At 33.8% G+C, this 23,805-nt stretch overlaps 1 protein-coding gene across 2 annotated transcripts in view; it reads left to right on the top strand.

The window, feature by feature from the left end:
* The window catches only part of LOC114332627 (ATP-binding cassette sub-family C member 4-like), a 298,183-nt gene that overhangs the window by 261,849 nt on the left and 12,529 nt on the right, over window positions 1–23,805 (top strand). For both annotated transcript variants that reach the window (XM_050645698.1, XM_050645699.1), the window contains exon 15: window positions 14,274–14,599. In XM_050645698.1, the coding sequence (XP_050501655.1) occupies window positions 14,274–14,599 (326 nt within the window). The remainder of the gene's footprint in view (window positions 1–14,273; window positions 14,600–23,805) is intronic.

Raw genomic sequence — 23,805 nt, 5'->3', positions numbered from 1 at the left:
TTGGATTACCTTTTCAAAAATACTACGTACATTATATTTCTCTTCAGTAATTTTGGAAAAATCAAGTGAAACCGTACAGATATTAAATATCCAGTTCAGAACTCCAAAAGTTTTTTTGGAGTATTGAACTCCAATTTGATTTTGGGGTGTTGAAGTATTTGGAGTGTTTTTTTGAAGTATTTTTGGAAAAATCAAGTAAAAGCATAACGATATTAAGTATTGAGTTCAGAACTCCAAAATTTTTTAGAGTATTGAGTCTAAGATTTTTCCGAAAGTACAGAAAAGAAATATAAGGCATGTGGTATTTTTGATAAGGTAATTCGATGACCTTCAAATTGAGGTATCACTCAACCCCCCTTTCCATTATAGATTTTGGGGGTTGTGTTCGCCCCCGCTATAGGGTTGATGTAATTTAGTTGAAAACTGGTCTACAAAATAAATGTCCCCCTCACAAATAAATTTGACGTGTTTTTGCATATTTTTAGATTTTATATAAGGACCAAATTATAGGGGGTGGCAACTTTTCAAATTGACACACTGTATACTTATTTACGTGTATTGGAACCAGAGAAATAGGACAACATCGGATATTCAATTTCTCAAAGTAGCAGACAGGGGTGTATACTGTTGCCACTCCTTTTCAATTTATACTCTGAATCCTTTTTCAAGAGAAGATAGAGAATTAAGAATAAAAGTGAATGGAAAACCTATTAATAGCATCCGATATGCTGACGACACGGTCCTCTTGTCCAACGATGAAAAAAGTTACAGTTCCTAATAAATATAATGTAAATAACATAAGTAAAACTATGATCCCAAAACAAAATTGATGGTAATCAGTATAATATAGACTAGTTAGAGGACCATAGTAAGTCAAGATATAGAAAGAGTAAAGAGATGTACGTACTTGGGTTGCTGGCTAAAGGATAAATGGAATCCTAGTGAAGAAGTCGAAATCAGGATATAAACAGCCAGAAGTACAACAGTGTGTCAATTTTAAAACTTATCATGGGCTATATTTCACGAACAAAAGCTGATATCGAAAAATGCTTGAAACCGTTTCTAGGAAAGTACGGGGGAACTAAAATGACATGAAAGATAACTCACCCCCATCAACTCCCTAGGAACCACCCACCACAACAAAAAAATTTTAAATTGCAAACCCCTACTTGTGATACATCATTTAAAATACTATAAAAATGCTATCCAATGGTATAAATAATAATTATACAGGTTGTTAATATCAGCCGGCTTACTATGACTTTTGTATTTGTAATGCTATCTCCCGGACTATTATTTTGAATGATAAGTGTCCGTCGAACATTTTTTTGTTAAATAAAAACTTAATTTGCCGTTTTTTCAAAACAAGTTGAAAACATCTGCTTTTGGGTTCTGTCAGATTCAATAATTTTTGGTTTATTTGAGACTTTTATTAAATGTCATTAGTTTTCGTTATTTGTACGATCGGTACTGTCATTCAGCTGTAGTTGTCACTATGGTTTACAGTATGCCTCGATTTTTGACCCTTCGCTTCGTTATCGAACGTATACGCTACGTATCTGTTTAGTATACGAAGCGAATACGTTCGATAATGAAGCGAAGGGTCAAAAATTGAGGCCTTGAACGGGTGGAGATCATTTTCATATTTGCATCCCTGAACCAGTGTTATTTACGAACAGCTCAAATATTTAATGAAAGGCATCCAGACAAATATGTAAGTCACGTGTACGTCCGCGATTTAGTTGAAAAGTTTAGAGAAACGGGATCAGTGCAAAATAAAAAAGGGATGCCCCAAGATTACTGAATGAAGCATCCCAAATTGAGGTCCATGGAAATTTTGCAATAAAGCCTACTGCATCAACACGTCAAGTATCTGCAGTGACAGGACTTTCACATGAGTCGGTTAGAAAGGTGATGAAATTACATAAGTTTCACCCGTTTAAAATACAAATTCTTCAAGAACTAGGAGATGATGATCCATACCGACGAATTGAGTTTTGTGAACTCACGACTGAAAGAATTCGCGTTGAACCGAGATTGTTAAAAAATATTTGTTTTACTGATGCACGTACTTTTATGCAGAATGGTAATGTAAATAAACAAAACTGGCGGTACTGGAGTGATGCGAACCCGCATCAATTCAGAGAAGGTCACACTCAATATCCTGAAAAACTGAATGTTTGGGCAGGAATATTAGGCGATGCTATAATTGGCCCCTTGTTCATGCCAGGCAATTTAAGTGGCGACATTTATCTCGATATGCTGGAAAACACCATCAAACCTTTAATTGTGCATGAATTAGAAAACCAAAGGGACGACCAAGGCAACCTAGCTCTAGATGAAGATTTGCTACACTCCAACAAGATGGAGCACCTCCTCATTATGCAGCTCCAGTTAGGCACTGGTTGGATACTAATTATCCGAACAAATGGATTGGAAGGAGAGGTCCTATTGAGTGGCCTCCGAGATCACCAGACTTACCGCCACCTGACTTTTTTCTATGGGGTTACCTAAATTCAGTTATTTATAAAACTCAACCTACGTCACTTGGAATTGCGAGAAAGAATTACGCAAGCATGTCGCGCTATTACTAGAACAACATTTGCCAAAGTTCGTGCAGAATTTGAAAATAGGCTGTATTATTGTTTACAAAACAATGGAACCCACTTTGAACATTTACTTAATTGACATTTTTAACAAATTTTGTAGTTCAACAAAAACCTCATTAAATTTTCCATTTAAGCCAAAGTTTCATAATTGTTGCTTTACCCTGTATAATTATTATTTATACCATTGGATAGCATTTTGTACAGGCTTTTCAATGATGTATCACAAGTAGAGGTTTGCAATTTAAACTTTTTTGGTTGTGGTGGGTGGGACCTAGAGGGTTGATGGGGGTGAGTTCTCTTTCATGTCATACTAGTTCCCCCTTACTATCCTAGAAACGGTTTCAAGCATTTTTCGATATCAGCTTTTGTTCGTGAAATATAGCCCATTGTAAGTTTTAAAATTGACACACTGTACATTCTTTAAAATTTAAGCACTATTAAAATCGTCATCATCGGAGTTAATGCTACAATCAAAAAATATCTTATAAGAAAAGAATATCTGTCTATGAACAAAAATTTTTTAACTTACGTCAATAAGGTAAAGAAGGTAAAGAAAGTACCACTACTTAAGGTCATGTGCATGAGCATCTTAACAGTATTTAGCTGTAACAATACAGGCTGTAACAAAAATACAGGTCACAAATTAAATCACATATTCTGGGACCAAAAATAGTTCGATTGAACCTAACTTACCTTAGTCCAAATGACCATACAAAAAAAGTTACAGCTCTGTGAAGTTACGAGATAAAAATCGATTTTTTTCGATATATTGAAATCTATTAGAGATTTTTTAATGAAAATAAACACGTGGCATTATTATGGCAGGAATATTTTAAAAATAAATTATAGTTAAATTTGTGCACCCCATAAAAATTTTATGGGGTTTTATCGATTTTTATTATTGTGGTACCATTAGTTAAACACAAAGTTTTTAAAACTTTTTGCCTCTTAGTACTTTTTGGAAAAGCTAGTTTTTATCGAGATATTTTGAATATTTGTCAAATCCACCACATTTGTATACCGTTAGTTACGTACGATTGTACCTACATAGAGACCTGGTAATATGAATTTTTTTTTTATAAATTACAGTTTGAGGTATATTTTGAACCATATTAGAAAAGAAGCCACATCTCGATAAAAGGTGCCTCATCAGAAAAATACTAAGAGGCAAAAAAGTTTTAAAAACATCCTGTTTAACTAATGGTACCGCAATAATAGTTTAATTGGAACGTACACAAATATTTGGGGGGTTTAAAAGCACAGAACCCCATAAAATTTTTATGTAAACATTTTAAAAAAGAAGCTGCATCTCGATTAAAACTGGTTTATCGAAAAAATATTAAGAGGCAAAAAAGTTTTAAAAACATTGTGTTTAACTAGGGGTAACAAAACCCCCATAAAATTTTTATGGGGTGTACAAATTTAACTATAATTTATTTTTAAAATGTTCCTGACATAAGAATGCCACGTGTCCATTTTCATTAAAAAATCTCTAATAGTTTTCGATATATCGGAAAAAATCGATTTTTATCGTGTAACTTCAAAGGGCTGTAACTTTTTTTGTGTGCATATTTGTACTAAGGTAAGTTAGGTTCAATCAAACTATTTTTGGTTCCAGAATATGTGATTTAATTTTATGACCTGTATTTTTGTTACACCCTGTATATGTATAGGTAATCGTTTACGCATATGCACTAGAGTTGTACTCCGTATAATCCCCAAACAGAAAAAAACAGGAAAAACGGCTACAAAAACGTTACAAACACATTTAAAACTTTTTCATGGTGAGGGTGTATCGCCCAACCATTGTGACCAAAGAGAAAGAGCTGACTGACAGTTAGATTTTCAATTCTGTTTTTACCTGTCCCGTGTTGGCGTTTGACAGCTGATAAAAAAATGAAAATTTTGAACATTTTTACAAAGAAAATTGAAAACCTTTGTAAATAATTGTACTTTAAATGTACGTACTAATCAATCAATATTCTATTTTCCTAAAAAATTATCTGAAGACTAAATGATCCAAAGTGTGTTATGCTTAAAAACTACAAAAAACCATGAAAAAATTAATTTTGTTAATTGTGAATCCTCTATTATAGGGGAGTGCATTTAGATTTTCACTTCGGAAAAAATCAAACAAGATAAAACTTTTTGTAATTTCATTAGGAAATGTTTAATAAGTAACATATCAAAAAGTTCTACTCGAGAAGTGGGTGCTTCATTTTTTATTAAACAAATGAACAGCGAAGTTAGATGTTCTTTTAAATAACTCCGAAAATATAATTTTTAGAAAAAAACTGACTTGACCATTGAAAAATTCGGAAAATTTTACAAAAAAAACCTTTTATAAAGATTTTTCTAAAATTAAATCTCTAGCTTCTGTAATTTTTTATTTATAACGCTAAAGTCACCCTTCTCAAATCCTCGAGCGCCGAGTCGCCGAACTGGACATAGCCCAGAGCGGGGACTCGGCGCCCGAGCAAGCAAAACAGATCGAAGATAAGTCACTAGAGATAGCGGGAATAGAGCGCCTCACGCTGGCCTGCATTGATCGGGGTAGGATTTCATATGGGAGTCCGTGTACCCAAGACTCCCATATGATAAGCACTTTGCTGATTGAGAGCCCCTATAGCGCATCAGAGTGCTATCGGGGGGTAAGTGGATGGTCTGGAGCATTGAAGCGGGGTGGAGTGATTCCTGCTTACGGGAGTTAATCCTCCTCGCCCCAATGAATTGTATCACCCGAATGTCATTCTCTAGGGGTGAGCAAGTCTCTCAGGCTGGGTTAAATCACTATGCTTGCTTGCTTCCTTCTCAAACACATTGGCGCAATGTAAACTAGCGTTGGAAGAAGTGCACGGTTGAGTTTTTTTAATGTAATTCTTTAACTAATGGATCAAAAGAAATTTTACAAATTGGACATGAAAGAAGATAAAATACGCTATCTTATGGTTGTAATAAAAAGAAATAAAACGTATGGACATAAGTACGGTGTGGGCGGAAATTGAGACTTACATGAATTTTGTTTAAAAATGATTTAAAAATGTGTAACTAATACAATTTTACTTACAAAGCTCTCAAATTTGCACAACTTACCTCTTAATCATCTTACTAAACGATGTTTCATTCAAAAAAAATCTCAAAAATTTAATTCAAATAATACGCTGTCTCAAAAAATGTAATTTTTGAAAACTTCGTAGTTCTACAGAATTCCCACCATTTTAAGACGGTATTACTCAAGTTTGAATAAATCTAGGATATAGTCTTTTTAAAGCCTAGGATATAGTCTTTAAAAAACACTTTATTTTAGATTAAAAATGAAATAAACAATTTCTTTTTGAGAAAACTAAGAAAGATAACAAAAATGTAATACAAAAACCGAAAATTACCAGCTGAAAAAATGTATATACAGAGTGATCAAAACTTTTTTCTGTAAAACTTACCTATAAGTAATTTAGTAATAAGCTTCAAAAATAATAAATGTTCAACAAAAAATTTTTTTTTTAGCTCTTATACAGTATGTTTGCGTAACTTGGAACCTATTGATAACTTTTTTAATATCAGTTTTACGAAAAAAAGTTATTCTTTATAAAATACTCTGCATCATATATAACATAAGATGCACCCATCAAATATCAAATTTTGTTAATTTTGTACGAGGTATGTCAAAAAATATGAATTTCACGCAAGAGTAAAGTACCTTTATATTTCACAATATCGAAAATTTTTATAAAGAAAAGTTGTTTGGAATTAAAAACTATGTTCCAATATGTAATTATATCCTTCTAATCGAAAATTTGTTTTTTTTAATATTGTTTCAAATTAATTATACCAAACATCATTAAATTTTCACTTATTATTTATGATAACTGATTTATTATTAATTTTATGAAGAAAGTTATTCGTCATAAATAGCTGTGCATGGTCTAACACTTAATATGCAAATATAAAATATTATATTTTATCAATATTATACGAGGTATTATGTAAAAAAAATTGCATAAAAGTGTAATTGCATATTGACACATCGTTTTTAATTCTGAACAACTTTCCATAATAACAATTTTCAGTATTATGAAAAATATAGGTATTTTACTCCTAAGTGAAATTTTTATTTATTGACATATATTGTACACAATTGATAAAAATTGATATTTTATGATTGCATTTAAAGTTTTAGAATATGCAGAGCTTTTTACTAAGAATAACTTTTTATTTATGATTCCATTGCAACAATTTTTTGAATATTGAAGAGATAGATTTTGAATAATTGGTTCTTTCTTTCTAATACATTTTAATTTTTAATATTTTTGTGAAAATTATTTGTTTATCTTTTTTTTTAAGAATGAAATTCCATATTTGTTTGATTGGATTCTACTTGTTTTTCATTTAAATATCCGCCATTTTGAAATTTAAATTTTTAATCTTTAATTCAGATTCAACAACCTGTTAAAAATAAAGACAATAAATGTTTTAGAAAAATGTTCTTTTTTATGTTCTTTTTAGAAAATCCGCATTTTGGATCCGCCATTTTATAGTTTATAATGTTAACATTTAAGTTAGGTTAATCAAAGCTCTCAAAAATAAATATATGTAGAAATAAATACATTTTGTAAAGAAATTATGATTTTACAACTATTTTTTAAGTTATCCGCCATTTTGGATCTGCCATTTTATAATTTAAATTATCAAAATTTGATTCAGGTTCAGCAACCTCTAAAAAATATCCACATATATGTAAACAAACACGTTTTATAAAAAAAATCGGATTTTACAACTGCTTTTTAAGGAATTTTAGGAAAAAATCCGCCATTTTGAATCCGCCATTTTGAATTTGCAAATTGTAATGTCAGATTCGGGTTCAGCATAATCAAAACTAAAATAAAAACATTTTTTATCAAAATAAAATGTTGAATTCACCCATATTCTTAACATTATTTATACAAAACAATTGTTATTGTTTAAACAATTAATAAACAATTAGCGGCGAAATTTGTGAGTAGAACTTTTTACTTTAACATATTTATAAACTAACAAAAAAAGTTTTAGAAAAATATAACCTTGTTTGATTTTTTCCGAAACATTGTATCTTCTCGTTCTAATTGCACTCCCCTATTAATAGTTATTTATCCAACAAGTGTATTAATAAGGGCGATTAACAATTGAGATACTTTAACGCGTGATCGGGGCGAGCGCGTTAATGTTCGAGATTGTTAATCGCCATTTTAATTCACGTGTTCGTTACAAAACTTTTCCGTCGACCGTACTTTTCAGAAATAAAGATTATCTTAGTTTAAATTTTTATTTACTTAACGATAAACAACAATTTGTTCAGCTTTCATTAACTTTATTCAAAGTTTAAATTAACTTATTATATTTAGATATATCAATGTTTGATTTTAAACTTAAGGTTGATTTTAGCATCGAATATTTGGGCCACCAACTTGCTATTAGTCCTTTTTCGGCAATGTTTGAAAAATATGTCAACAATACAGATTCTGAATATCGTATTATTTTTCTCTCGTCACACCATGCAATAAATTCAGCGTATGTTTTTTCGTACAACACTCTGCTTTTTTCAGGCAGTAAACTTAAAGATATTTCATTGGCAGTTTCTGCCATTTCTGGCGGAGTTAAATTAAACTCTTCGTCAATATCCACCTTTTGATTTTTCAAATACACAGAATTTTAAACAAAAGTAAATAATGACATACAATGCAAGCGCGGCTCCTCCTTAGGGTCAATTGGTCAATGACCCCCCTAAAATAATCTCATAAAAATACCAATTTTATTAAAAATATCTTTTATCTAAAACTTCACTCTGAAATATAAAATTCTCTCTCAGCAGTCTCCATTGGCAAAACAAATATAATAGATATAATAACGTCGCGCCTCGCGCTATACACAAGCCCGTGGCTGGGCCGTATTTTAAATTGTCTATATACAGTTCTTATGGCTTATGGACAAATGCATGTAAAATAGAAAAGAGACGGCAGATAGCAATTTCGTGGGCGAGAGTGGGAGTGACCTTTCCGTCGTATACCTCTAGTAGAGTCGACGGCCTCACGTTTAGTTAGAAAACAAGATGAGTGTTGTTGACGAAATAATTGCCTTAAAATCTGCTGGAACACTAAATTATGAACGGCGGCTTGAGAAAAAAGAAAGTGGTCGACCAAAACCAAACATGAATTTAAAACAAACAACAAAGGATAGGGGTAAGGACATTCAAAGATATTTTAAAGAATCAATGTACAATTTGTGTGATTGGATTTGTGGCTGCAGTGTGAGAAATGCATTTTTTTGCTATCCGTGTTTACTGTTTTCGAATGACGCTGTATGGGCGAAAAATGGAGTAACTGACATTAAGCATTTAAAAGTGAAAATTACAAAACATGCCTCTTCAACTACTCATATAAATTCATCAATGAGTTACGCAAGTTTAGGACGTGTTAACATAAGACAGCAACTTGATAGTGTATATCGTAAATCTGTGCATGACTTTAATGAATTGGTATCTAAAAATAGGTATATTTTAAACAAACTAATCGACTGTGTAAAATTTTGTGGAGTTTTCGAAATTGCATTGCGCGGTCATGACGAAAGTGACAGCTCCAATAATCGTGGAATTTTTCTGGGCCTTATCGATTTTGTTTCTGAACTGGATTTAATGTTTAAAGAACACATTGAAAAAAGTACAGTATTTAAAGGAACATCGAAAACAATTCAGAACGATATTTTAGAATCAATGTTAGCCATTGTGCATACTCATATCATGAAGGAGATTGGCCAGACAAATTTTGTGGCCATTCAAGTAGATGAGACCACAGACAGCTCCAATAAAACGCAGATGATTATCATATTGCGATATGTATTAACTGGTATTGTACATGAAAGATTTTGGAAATTTGTTAACCCCCTAGGTACTACAGCACAACATTTAACTAATGTAATATTGGAAGAACTTCAATTATTAAAAATTAATGAAGCACCTGAAAAATTGATTGCCCAAAGTTACGATGGTGCATCAGTCATGAGCGGTAAACTGGGAGGAGTACAAACAAAAATTAAAGAAATATACCCAAATGCACACTTCATTCACTGCTATGCCCATCAATTTAATCTTATCCTCCAAAAAGCGGCGAGTCAACACAAACCGATAAAAATATTTTTTGCAAATTTACACGGATTTTCGTCCTTTTTCGGCCGATCTCCAAAACGTACGATGGTTCTGGATAGAGTGGTTAAAGTAAGGCTACCTAAAGCTGCGCCTACTCGATGGGCTTTCAATACAAAATGTGTTGAAATTGTATACACTTATAAAGATGATTTAAAATCTTGCTTAGAGGAAATTATTGATGAGGAGCAAGATGGTAACAATATAAATCAAGCAACTGGTTTAAAAAGACATTTGGAAGATGAGCATTTTTTATTTTGGTTAAATTTTTTCCATAAAATAATGCCCCATGTTGATATATTGTTTAAACAATTGCAAATGCGAGACATTGATGTTATATCTGTCAAAAATTGTATCCTGTCTTTTAACAACAATATCCAAATAATTAGAAATACTATTTTGGAATCAGAAGTACCAAGCACATCAACAGCAAAAAAAAGAAAAACTACTGCAGAGGATCCAAAGCGACGAACTGCACTTGAAATTTGTGATATTATTATATCTGAAATAAATCACAGGTTTAGTTTCAATGATCATCTCATGATTTCACAGTTATTCTACATAGAGAAATTTGAAGCATACACTACCAACTTTCCGCAAAATATTTTAAAAATGGTGACGGCTAATTATCCCACAGTGAATATTTCCAAACTAAAATCGGAACTTGAAGTCTTATATTGTCGTGAGGATTTTCGCAATAGTGCTGGTGCAGTAGCCATACTTCAGCTTTTTATTAACATGAATTTGTCTGAAACATTTTCTGAAGCAGTGAAGTTATTAAATATTTTGTGCACACTCCCTATGACAACCGTGGAAAGTGAGAGATGTTTTTCTACTTTAAAAAGAGTAAAAACATTCCTGCGTAATACGATGGGACAACCTAGACTTAGTGCCTTGTCTATGCTGAGCATCGAGAAAACGCTTGTCAAGAGCATTCCAAATTTCAATGAGAAGGTCATAGACTATTTTGCAGAACTAAAGGATAGAAGAATTGACTTAAAATATAAAAATATTTAAAGTAAGTTTCGTTTTAATAAATTTACAATTTATTATACTATAAATATTCCTATCTATATATCAGTCAATAACCTGTTCATACCATTTTTCCTATATTTTTTAAAAGATTTACTCTAAAAAAAGACAAATTTAATTTTCGGAAAACTAGGGTAAATAGTATTGAGTTTTATCTAAGTCTGTATTTTTTATCTAAAATATAAATGCTAAAAGATCTTTTAAATACTTTAAAAAATCAACAGTTTGAAGTTTTCAAACCAAAATGACCCCCCTGAAGATTGACCCACGAGCCGCCGCTGATACAATGACAGATAGTACCAACAGCGCAGCGGCTACTTGATTTTAAATTTTTTAGTGGGAATATAAATAGGTATATGTTTGTTTGCCTACACCACAGGTCACTGCCAATCACAGAACATTTAATTAATTTGTGCAAGCAATGTATGTTGTGTTGCCTATAATGAAATCGTTCATTAATAGAAAATCATTCATTAATAGGGGTCATTAATCAATGATTTTGAGGGTGTTAAAATTGATCATAAATGGACGGTCGACGAAAAAGTTGTTTACACATCCTATAATATACAGTGATGAGCGCACTAATAACCGGCAAAATAGCACAAAAGATGGAAAACATATTAAGTTGTTAGATAAAATGAAATGGAACTAGTCGAGCTGGGAAATTTAGCGAGAGTAACCATTTTATTTACATTATATTGATTGTTTCCCAGCTTTACACGTATCAGAGGAGTATGTCAACTAAAACTGTCACTGTGACAGTGGTATTTGCCAAACTCGTCCGATACGTCTAAAGGTGGGAAACAATCAATATGATGTAAATTTTTAGGTTAACATCGCTAAACTTCCCAGCTCGACTAGTTTCAGTTCTTTTTATCTCAAAACTTAAGAGGAAACAGTAGCGATCAACAGGTAGCGAAAACGCGTTCCAAGATTGCGGCTGTAATTTTGAATATTTTTTCGAGATATTTGGCACACGTGTTCGTAATATAATAAAGAATGGCGGTACAGAGCCCACCCAGCAAACAGACCGACGTGTTAATTACGTGAATTTTGGGTACATTTGTCACCAATATACGTAAATTGCTTACGTGAATTTCACGTGAAAATTTGGTTGGAATGTCACATTGAAAATACGTCTTTAAATTACGTGAAAAACTCGTCTTCGATAGACATGTTATTTACCTTAAATAGCAATAAAATGTTTCGGGAAATTCACGTTGCAAATACGTGTTGATTAACGTATCTTTTCGGGAATGTATATATTAGTACACCACATTCACATAGCAAATTCCCAACTATAAACAAACGCACGTGTTACTATTCGCCGTCTCATTCGTCAAGAGGCTGTTAAATGTAATTTATTGCCCTAAACGAGGCGGATTCTCATTTTACAGGTCCAAACTGGTCAGTCTGCAAATTCAAATTGTAGATAGCGTGTTGGTTTTTAAGATACATTTCAGGACGACCCTGTTTAGCTTCCATGTGCGTTTGTTTACAGTTGGGAATATGTAAAATGAATGGACTGTAGTCACGTGAAAGATACGTCCTCGGTTCACGTAAATAATTCGACTTTAATTAACTTATGAATCACGTAATTATTATCCTCATATGATATAAATAAAACAAGCATATAAAGTATTAACAATGTATTTATTTATAGAATTTAGAGACTTTAAAACATTTGTCTTGTATAATTATTATACAAGATAATGAAACAAAAATGGTACCGACCTAAAGACACATTAAAAAATTTGCCAACACAAAACACAACACAGGTCACTTTTTATTTCGAGGACGACACTTCGACACTTGTTTTTTCTAATTGCATCATCGTGCATCGGCACTTCAACCCTCGAGCAGTGAGGTAAACGTTAATACGAAAGACATTATTATAAATAAACCCACCTAAGATAAAATGAGGGAAATAAAGCTCTTCACGTTTCACTTTTTGTTGTGAGAAACATAGAAAAAAAAATGTTGTGTGATTTGGGTGAGAAATGTGAGAAGCTGATATTAGAGGTTATGATCATCGATTATAAAAATCGATTATTTTTAAATTACAGTTAAACTATTCTACTTACTTTAAATTAATATTACGTATTTTCTTTTTGTTTTTAAATTTCTTTTACTACTAACTAATTGGTCTTACTAAAAATATATTTCTATACCAGAATAATATAAAAAAAATAATCATATCGAAACGTATCTATTATTCGATAAATCGATTAATTTAGTTTTTGAACCAACTACGTTAGTCACGTGATAGTATTTAAAGGAGAAGAAAGGCTTGGTAGTACGTCATCACCGAGCGCGATTTGAAAATTAGATTCAATATCATTTTAGCTCCTGTGATATTTTTAAAGAAAAAAATAGCAAAAATAGCTTCAAATTAAGGTTGGATTGAAATAGTTATGCTAAATGATTTTAAAAGCGAAACCATAAACCTTTTGTTTAAATATTATTATTATTTACATTACTTTTACGTGAAATTCATCTAATTTTTCGACGTCCATAAAATACAGTGAGTAAAATTCAAGCGATACGTATTTAACCAACACCGTTGTAAAATTTTGTTTTCCAAAATATTTCTCAAAATTTAGCCAAAGGAAGTTATTTCTGTTTCGTGATTATTACGTGAAATAAACGTACCTTTGCGATGTAACCGACATTCACACCTATTATAAAAAACATATACTATATTCGTCATTATGATTTTTTATATTATTCTAATGTCAAACATGTATAAAGGAAGCACTAATATATACGTGAATGATTTGGCACTGAAATACGTTTTTTTCGCGTCATAAATCACCGAGTTACGTATTCGTTGAAATTTGCCGTAAATTTAACGTAATAATCACGTAACTGGGCTCAAACCTGTTTGCTGGGCAATTTGAAAAACATATTAATATGTGGAAATTACTCTGTAATTAAATACAAAATGAAAAAAAAAAACGAGTCTGTACCGCCATTAAGAAGAACAAAAAAATATACTTTCTTCAAATAAACTTTTTTATCCGATGCCTAGATTTTGTGTCATTTTGGAACTACTAATGAAATAAAAAATTTTAGTAGTTCCAAAATGACACAAAATCTAGGCATCGAATAAAAAAGTTTATTTGAAGAATGTGTATTTTTTTGTTCTTCTTAATGGCGGTACAGGCTCGTTTTTTTAATATTGTATTTAATTACAGAGTAATTTCCACATATTAATATATTTTTCAAATTGGGCTCTGTACCGCCATTCTTTATTATATTACGAATACGTGTGCCAAATATCTCGAAAAAATATTTAAAATTACAGCCGCAATCTTGGAACGCGTTTTTGCTACCTGTTGATCGCTACTGTTTCCTCTTAATACGTTTTCCATCTTTTATGCTATTTTGCCGGTTATTAGCGTGCTCATCACTATATAAGTTACTTGTATTTTTTATTAAATAAGATTCATATTTTGCAGATCCCAGTTCTGCAGGAAACGCTGGCCTTGTCTTATCCCAGTGCTTGATATTAACAGGAATGTTACAGATGGGCGTCCGCCAAACTGCAGAAGTAGCTAACAATATGACCAGTGTAGAGAGAGTACTTGAATATACAACTTTGGAAAAAGAAACAGAAGGAAAGAAACAACTGTCAGTGAATAATTTAATACCTAGATATAAATCTCTAGATAAAGATTGGCCACAAGCGGGAGAAGTAGAGTTTAAAGACGTTTTCCTGAGGTACACATTAGAAAGTGCTCCCGTTCTAAAGAATTTAAATCTTGTGTTTAGAGCTGGAGAAAAAGTAAGTAGGGCATTTGAATATTGTTCAAATTTTTTGTGACTATTACACAGGTCAACAAAAAAAAATTTTTGACTCTGAAAATTTGAGTAAAAAAACTCAATAATAGAGTTGACTCTGTTATTTAGTAAATATTTTCTGCTTGTATACATCGAAAATTAAGCAGAAACTCCATAAATAATAATAGTTAATTATGATATAAGTGTTAAAAGTACACGTTTAAGGCACGCATGTGAAAGTTTGCAGAATGAGCGAAAGCGAGTTCTGCAATTCACATGAGTGCCTTAAAAATGTACTTTTTAACACGCATATCATACAATATTTTGTCTACAAGCGTAATTACAGGACAATAGGTATCTACACAAAACTTTTACTTGAACTTGACTGACATTCCATTTTTATATTTTTTTGACATTACATCAAAATTGCCTATACGGTCAATACGAACTGCAGTGCCATAATTTTTTTTTTAAAGCACTAGTGCCTTAAAGTAGCATGTTTACCGCTCGTATGGAGTACTAAAAATTGCATTTTTAACACGGTTGTAGAAAAATAAATTTTACTTTTGTACTTTTATATAATGAAAAATAAATACAGGGTGTCCAGAAACTCTACCGACAAACGAAGACAGGAGATTCCTCAAATAATTTTAAGACAATTTAACCGAATTCATCTAGTCCGAAAATGCTTCCTAAATGAGTTCCTATCTCCAGAACGCTTCTATTTAGAAAAAAGAAAATTGGTACACATATTTATGTTCCAGATATAAATCGATTCCATCCAGTGCACATTTCTAGTACCGGTCATAGGCGTCCGTTTTGGGTAGGGTAACGGTTATATTATCGCGTAACTTTTTTGTTTCTAATTTTTAAGCATTTTGGAGTTTGGATTATTAAAATGTAGGGTATTGTAGTACTAAAAGGTAGTCCTTCTTTAAGTCAGTAGGACACACCGTTTTCTAGAAAAATCTATTTGAATATTTTTCGTTTTTTAAATATCAAAAAAAATTTCAAAAAAAAAACTATTTAGAAAAACAAAAACTGGTACGTTCATTTATATTCCAGAGATGAATCGATTTCATTAATTACGAATTTCTAGTAACGGTCATATGCGTCCGTTTTGGGTAGGTCAACGGTTATTTTATCGCATAGCTTTTTAGTCTTTAATTTTTAAGGATTTTTGACACTAGATTACTAAAATATGAGGTATTCTAGTATTAAAATTTACTCTTGCTTTAAGTTGGTAAAATACACCGTTTTTTTTTTTGAAAAAATTTTTTATTTTTTTTTAAATTCAGGAAGCGAAAAATTTTCAAATCGATTTTTCTAGAAAACGGTGTGTCCTACCGACTTGAAGCAAGAGTACCTTTTAGTACTAGAATACCTCACAATTTAATAATCCAGTATCAAAAATGCTTAAAAATTAAAAACAAAAAAGTTATGTGGTAAAATAACCGTTGCCCTACCCAAAACGGACGCCTTTGACTGGTACTAGAAATTCACAATGGATGGAATCAATTTATGTCTGAAAGATAAATATGTGTACCAATTTTCGTTTTTCTAACAAGAAGCGTTCTGGAGGTATTTAAGAAAAACTAATTAGAAGACGCCATCTTCAAAGAGCTCTAGCTCCCTAGCTCCCTAGCTCTAGCTCTAGCTCTAGGAAGCATTTTCGGACTAGATGAATTTGGGTTAAATTGTCCTAAAATTATCTGAGGCATCTCCTGTCTTCGTTTGTCGGTAGAGTTTCTGGACACCCTGTATATCGTGTTTTGACACATGTCATGTTTTGAGGAGCCGTTGAATTTAAGATGTATGAGTGGGTGAAGGAAGGGGGACTGTGTGTTTGAAGCGGGAAGTGGCAGACCGACATGGTAATGTGCGCGTGAGCAATGCATAGAAATAACCTATTTTATGTGTGGCGAAACCTAAAAGTCTTCCAAAAAGTGTACAAATGACCTGTACTCTTTTTGCTATATTTGCAGAGAATTCATTAAAGTGGCAGCCAAAAAATTTTGCTTGGCATCAAATATAACATTTTGTGAAGTCTAAACTTAAAACAGAAACATTCGTTTTATGGCTAAAAGAGTGGAATTTGCTCAAGAACAATGTTAGAATTAGTGACCAAAGAAAGCAACATGAAATATTTTCTAGATTTTTACGAAGGAAGACGGACTTTATTATTGCACTGATGTCAAAGATTTGTTTGATGGTATTGGAAATCCTCGCATTTCTTCTCAATGGCATATTTTCGTCGACAAATCTACAAGAAGCTTAAAAGTAGTTCCTCTTCACAATGGTAATAAATTTCGGAACGGGATATTTGGGCGTCGGTCGCCGTTTCGGCGGGGCTATTTCGTCGTCGTTTGGGCGTCGGAATTAATTGGTAACGTTATAGGTTACTTCTGTCAGTTCAATAATTAAAAAGTTGACTGTAGACTTTACGTTTCTAAGGTTACTAATGTTACCATGCGTCGGCCTCATATGAAAAGTGCCTAAGTCCCAAAATAAGCAAAAATGGGTCTTTTGCCATATCTGATTAATATTAATTTATGGAGCGCATGCATAGCAAAACAAAAAAGTTCAAAAAAGTCAATAGATGTCGCTAGAACCGCAAAAAAGAATTCCACCCAACTACACGGCGTTGGGTAAATCACATGAAACTTGCTTAAGTCCATCATTGTCACTGAGGTTAGATGTACTTTTGCTGAGCTGCTGTGTTATATCTTCAAGAAAAGTATTATAAGCGAACATATCTTTATGGAAATAGTGTAAACTTATTGAAGGTAAGTTCAATTTGATCATATTATTACAGTTTTTGTGTTAACTACATTTAAGTAGAATTAGTATCCTTAAAACCCCACATTTGTTTTTCTTGTGGGACTTAAGCATTGTTTACAGTTTATTTTTGGCGCCTTTTTATGGAGTTACGCATATTTCTTCATGATTTTCGTTATTAAATGTACCTAACTCCAAAATTTTTCCTTATTTCAAAACTGAAAGTTACCTAACTCCATGTTTATGGTAATTTTAAGTAATAATATTTTAAAAATAGATCTATCTTTATGAGAAGGCTGACGGACACTATTCTAAGTAACTCTAATAAGATAGAGACTAAGTGTCAAATAAGATAAAGTTTTAAGTCAAAATCATTATTTTAATCAGTTTTTCTTCTCCTGTAAGATTTGTTAATTTAGACTTAAGCACTTTTCATATGAGGCCGACGCGTGGTCACTTTAAAACACGCGATTTTTTGCTGAGTTATCAGACGATGATAGGATTTTAGACCCGGAATCGTACCTACTTCGAGGTTCAGGTTCATATTATTGCTGTTTGGATATGTTGATTTCTCAAACCAAACGAAGGTTCCAAAGGTCTCTGTTTCTCAAAGTATTGCAACCCGAGAAACTTCTATCATTTCCAAATGAAATTATAAAAGAGTCAGACGAAAGACTAACTACTAAATACGATAAAGGCATTTCATTTGATCTTTATGAACATTTACTTGCTTTACTTTATTAGATATTTTATACTTTTTTTTTTTAATTTATATTTGTTGAATAATTTTTGTAGGTTAGATATAAACATATAATGTATTCTGTAATACGTAAAATACTGTATTTATAAATAAAATATTTGTTATAGTGGTACTATTTTTTATTTATTTGAACAACGCTATAGAGTACGTAAATTATTTTCTAAAACGCGCGTGTTTTAAAGTGACCATGGCAAATGGCAACATCGGTAGATAACCTTAGAGACATAAAGTCTAGAGTCAACTTTTTAATTATTGAACTGCCAGAAGTAACCTATAACGTTACCAATTAATACCGACGCCGAAATGGCCGACGCCGAAACGGCTGACGTTCACTTGGCTCGACGTCCAAACGGCAACGCCCAAATGGTAGATGTCCTAGAACCAATACATTTTGATATCTTCCTCTGGCTCATTTTGTAATGCCCACAGAAAATTACGAGAACGTAAAAATTGAACTTCAAGCTTTTACAATATGAATAATACGCCTAGTCAGTTATAGAGGATGTCAAAATGGTTAGTTTTCTGGTGGGAATGCAAGGCGGATACACTAAATATCCGTGTTACTTTTTCTTAAGGGATAATAGAGCCGATGCACTTCACTACCAGCAGCACTCAATAGTACAACATAAAGTCAAAAATAAACCAGGTCTGGAGCACTATCACGTTTTAATGCGTCTATTGCACATAAAATTAGGTGTCATGAAGAGGTTTATAAAGCCTCTTCGTCAAGATTCTGAGGCTTTCTAATATTTAAAATTTTTGTCGAAACAACTGTCAGTGGCTAAAATTAAAGCTGGTATTTTCATTGGTCCACAAATTAAGAATAGAATGGCTCAGTGAACCATTTTTATCGCTCCTGAGTAACCAAGAAAAACAAGCTTGGTTCAGCCTTAAATCATTGATTTATGGCTTCCTTGGCAACAGAAAGGCTGACAAATACAAACAGCTTATTTCTAATATGCTTGGCAGCTTCAAGGTCATGGGTTGCAGAATGTCTCGTAAAGTACACATGCTATAATATGGTTCTTTTCATGAGCATTTTTCAGTGCGTCACAAATAATAGAAAAAAAGGTTAGTTCGTGATAAATACACATTTATGACATTTATTCTAACATGACATTTTAGTTAAATCTGACAGTTGTCACATTTTATTTGTAATTTGGTTGTCGAGTCATTATAAAATATGGCAGTGTCCGTGTTTAAAAGATATTTCTGCTTTATACATACGGCGAGCCATATGGTTTGTTTTTCGTTGTTTTAAGGTGAAGGGATGATGGGCTTACTAGCCAGCCCACTTGAGATTGGAACTTATGATAAGAATGTATTGCAGTTTTAAGGAATGTGTAGATTTGTAGATATTGGATATTATGTTTTTAAGTCAGTCGAGTTTGTAACATTCTTCGGATAACATCCAAATAAAAACTTTTGTTTTAAGCTACACTTGCGTATTTTTAATAGGGGTAATTTTCTGTAAACGAAAGTTATTTTCTATAATTTAATTTCGAACCAGGGATCTTTGCGTGAAGTAACTGGTGGACATCCCTACGTAACATTTTGGCGACCGCGATAAGGACTTAGATATATACGGGTGTGCTTAAAAGTTAGTTGTTTCCGCTTATTTAGTGTACACTTTTTTCCGGCGAATAAATTCGTTTGCCGTGAGGCTCGGCCGAAGTTGTTACCCTTGTAAGCGAGAAATATGGCATTGGAATTAGAAACAAAACGCCGAACAGTGCTTCGTACTGCTTTTACGACAGCTGCTAATGTTTTGGACAATTTGTTATCTGAAACGGTGGACACTCGACCCTGGCAACAAATTAGTGTACAGTGGGAACTGTTACAAGTTAAGTACAATGAGCTTTGTGTCGTGGAAAGTGCGGTATTTGAAGCTATGGTCGAAAAGGCTCCCGAGGCAGAATTAATCAGTGAGATGGAGGCAAAGGATAGATACAGCACACGCTACTATGAACTGAAGTACAAATGCGAAGACAGACCCAGTTTAGTAAGTTCAGAGTCATCACTAAAAGGTAAGCGCAGTTTTAAATTACCTCCAATCGAATTCAAGAAATATTCTGGGGACTTGATAGATTGGCTTCCATTTCGGTCGCAGTTCAGAGTGTTGCATGATGATCCATCGATTGATTTAAACGACAAAATAGCTTATTTGAGACAAGCCACTGTAGACGGTAGTAAGGCCAGACGTTTAGTGGAGAGTTTTCCTGCAGTAGCCGATAATTACTCAAAAATTATAAAGAGTTTGAAGTCTAGGTTTGGCAGAGAGGATCTCCAGATTGAAGTATATATTAGGGAACTCTTAAAGTTAATTTTGAGTCGAGTTTCTAGTAGTTCTTGTAATGTTTCTGCACTATATGATATGATAGAGAGTCAACTTCGTTCACTTGAGACCTTAGGCATAACTGCTGACAAATATGCGGCAATATTGTATCCCCTTATTGAGTCATGTTTACCGGAGGATATGATCAGACTATGGCATAGATCTTCACAGTTTTTAAGGCCTTCTGGTTCCGTATCCATGCACAATGTCGAAGAATCTGCAGAAGTTTCAACTTTGGAGACAAGATTAAGTGGACTAATGAGTTTTCTACAAAATGAAGTTCAAAATGAACAAAAAATTTATTTAGCAAAGGAAGGTTTTGGTTTATCGACTGAAAATAAATGTAAATCCAATAACCTGGTTGAAAAGAAGAATATAAAATTACCAAAGCAAGGAACTGATCAGCCATCAGCGACCACTGCTGGGTTGGTAAATTATGAGGTTGACAGGTGCATTTTTTGCGAAGGACAGCATGACAGTATCAATTGTTTTAAAGCACAAAAATTGTCTATGGTACAGAAACGAAAATTATTGGCCCCAACAACAAGTAGAGGTTGATGAAGAAGAAGTCGGCACTGAGAAAAAGAAAAAAGCCATTTCGTCACTATTGAATATGACGTCCGACGATTGGCACCTGCATTACTTTTCTCAGTACACAAAACTGTTAAGAATGATGGCTTGGACGCTAAGATTTTGTTACAATACGAGAAATTCAAATGGAAAACTTACAGGCGAATTGGTCGCGGAGGAAATCGACAAAGCCGAAATGTTTGTGTTGAAGTTAGTGCAGAACGAAGCGTTCGGTTCAGATACGAAACGAATTTCCTCGCTGAACACGTTTGTCGATGAATTTGGACTTATACGTTTAAAAACTCGCGTTACCGAGAGAATTGACACGGAAGATTTTCGTCTGCCTATCCTACTTCCGGGTGAACATTTTATAGTGCGCAAGTTGATTTTGAGCTTACACAAAAGCTCTTGTCACGTTGGTACACAGGGACTGCTTAGTTTGCTCCGCGAAAAATATTGGACTTTAGGGGGTAGACGGATTGTGCGGTCCATTTTAAAAGAATGTGGTGTGTGCAAGAGACAAGATGGGAAATCGTTCGAAGTACAAACGCCTTCATTGCCGGCCGATAGAGTTCGAGATGCTGCAGTGTTCGAGATTTCCGGGGTGGACTTAGCTGGGCCTCTTTACTTGAAATCGGGCGAGAAGGTATGGATTTGTTTGTTCACTTGTGCCGTTTATCGCGCAGTTCATCTGGAACTCGTTACCTCCTTGTCAACAAATGCATTTATTCAAGCTTTCCGTCGCTTTGTTGCCAGGCGTGGACGCCCGAGAACGGTGTATAGTGACAATGGAACGAATTTTACGGGACTTGAGAACGCGCTTAAGCAATTGGACTGGAACATGATCGCGGAATATAGTTCTACACAACGTATTAAGTGGCGTTTCAACCCCTCTACAGCTGCATGGTGGGGTGGATTTTGGGAACGATTAATAGGTATTGTGAAAGGACTTTTGCGAAAAGTTTTGGGTCGAGCGTCTCTCAATTATGAAGACTTATTGACATTGTTGTGTGATTGTGAGAGTATAGTCAACTCGCGGCCGTTGACGTATATTTCGGATGATCCTACTGAGTTAGTCGCGTTGACGCCAGGTATGTTTTTACGTGAGCAAGTCAGTTACGAATTGCCGGATTGTGATTTGCTATAGCAGAATTCTCTCACACGCAAAATACGCCGTTTGCAAGAGTTGAGAAATCATTTGCGAAAAAGATTTCGTGCTGAATATCTGGCTCAACTCAAAGCGGGAACGAGGAAGACGAAAGTGTCTAAAGTGTCTATCGGGGATGTCGTTTTAGTAGGCAACGACAACATCAAGCGCCTTTAGTGGCCTTTAGGAAAAGTTATTGAACTTTTACCCGGTAGAGATAATCAGGTGCGGTTAGTTCGTCTTGCGACAGCACAAGGCCAACTTCTGAGACCGTTGCAAAGGCTTTACCCAGTGGAAGTCGTGGTGGCAGTTACTGCTGGCGAGAATATCCAGGGCATTACCCTACGGGATGCGGCTCCAAAGACAGTGCCTCAAGAGAACGGTTGTCAGCTCCAGGCTGAGGAAGAATCAAGTGAAAGAAGTGCGAGAGTGACAAAAAGCAGAGCACCCGATCTAAATGAAAGATGTACGCGAAGTGGCCGGGTAGTTAAAACTCCTGTAAGATTCAAGTGACATTTTCTTGACTTGATTTTTTCATGACTCTGTTTGTTTTTGATATATTTTACTTTTTACTTTATTTGATATTTTATTGTAATTTTTCGTGACTCCCTGTATTTTTTGAGAAATTTTGTCAAATTCCCCAAGGTGGGAGAATGTCGAGTCATTATAAAATATGGCAGTGTCCGTGTTTAAAAGATATTTCTGCTTTATACATACGGCGAGCCATATGGTTTGTTTTTCGTTGTTTTAAGGTGAAGGGATGATGGGCTTACTAGCCAGCCCACTTGAGATTGGAACTTATGATAAGAATGTATTGCAGTTTTAACCCATTTAGCGCCAAAGGTGCGAAAACGCACCATTTTTTTGTAGAATTTATTTTTGACAATTCGTTAATTTTTTTTAGATCTTTGTATTTTTTAAGCAACCAGAAGATATAAGTGTAACTAAATTTAATTTTGTTTAATTTCCAAACTCATGCTTTCATCACAAAAATATTTTCTAAATGTCCGATATTTTCAATCCTTCTACACAACTTTATTTTTACTGTAGTAATTTTATTGGCATAACACTTTTGTGGTCAAATAAATTAAAGCATTATTTTTTTAACCTATTTGTACACCAATTGTTATAAAAATACAAAAAAAAATTTCTGAGTCATCAAATCTCGTGTTTGAAAATAAAGGTTCGATAACGAACCATTGGCGGAAGTCGACATTGATCAGGAGTAAGTTCAAGGTGATGCAAGGCAGTAATTTGTTGGGATATTTCTTTATTATGTGTAAAAATACGTATCCACTATGCTTGCGCTCCGAGCTCCTGCAACTACTCCACATAGTGGACACGTTTGGCACTCCCGGATTGTGCAATTGTGCCCACTCTGCCTCGGCGCTCCAATCTGTGGCGGTTTATATGTAAGGGAGCGCATACCGTATCGATTGGAGCAGTTGCAGGGAGCGCGGAGCGCAAGAAGCTCGTGAGCATAGTGGATGGTTGGCGCTCTCGGACCATGCAACAGTGTGCGCTCCGCCTCAACGGTCCAATAGGTGGCGGTTTATATGTAGAGGAGCGCATGCATGTAGATGGGAGCAGTTGCAGAGAGCGCGGAGCGCAAGAGATTTG

This window comes from Diabrotica virgifera, chromosome 3 (genome assembly GCF_917563875.1).
Source record: "Diabrotica virgifera virgifera chromosome 3, PGI_DIABVI_V3a".
NCBI classification, from domain to species: Eukaryota; Metazoa; Arthropoda; class Insecta; order Coleoptera; family Chrysomelidae; genus Diabrotica; species Diabrotica virgifera.
Note: the sequence above shows the minus strand (reverse complement) of the source record. Positions and strands in the feature narration are given on the sequence as shown.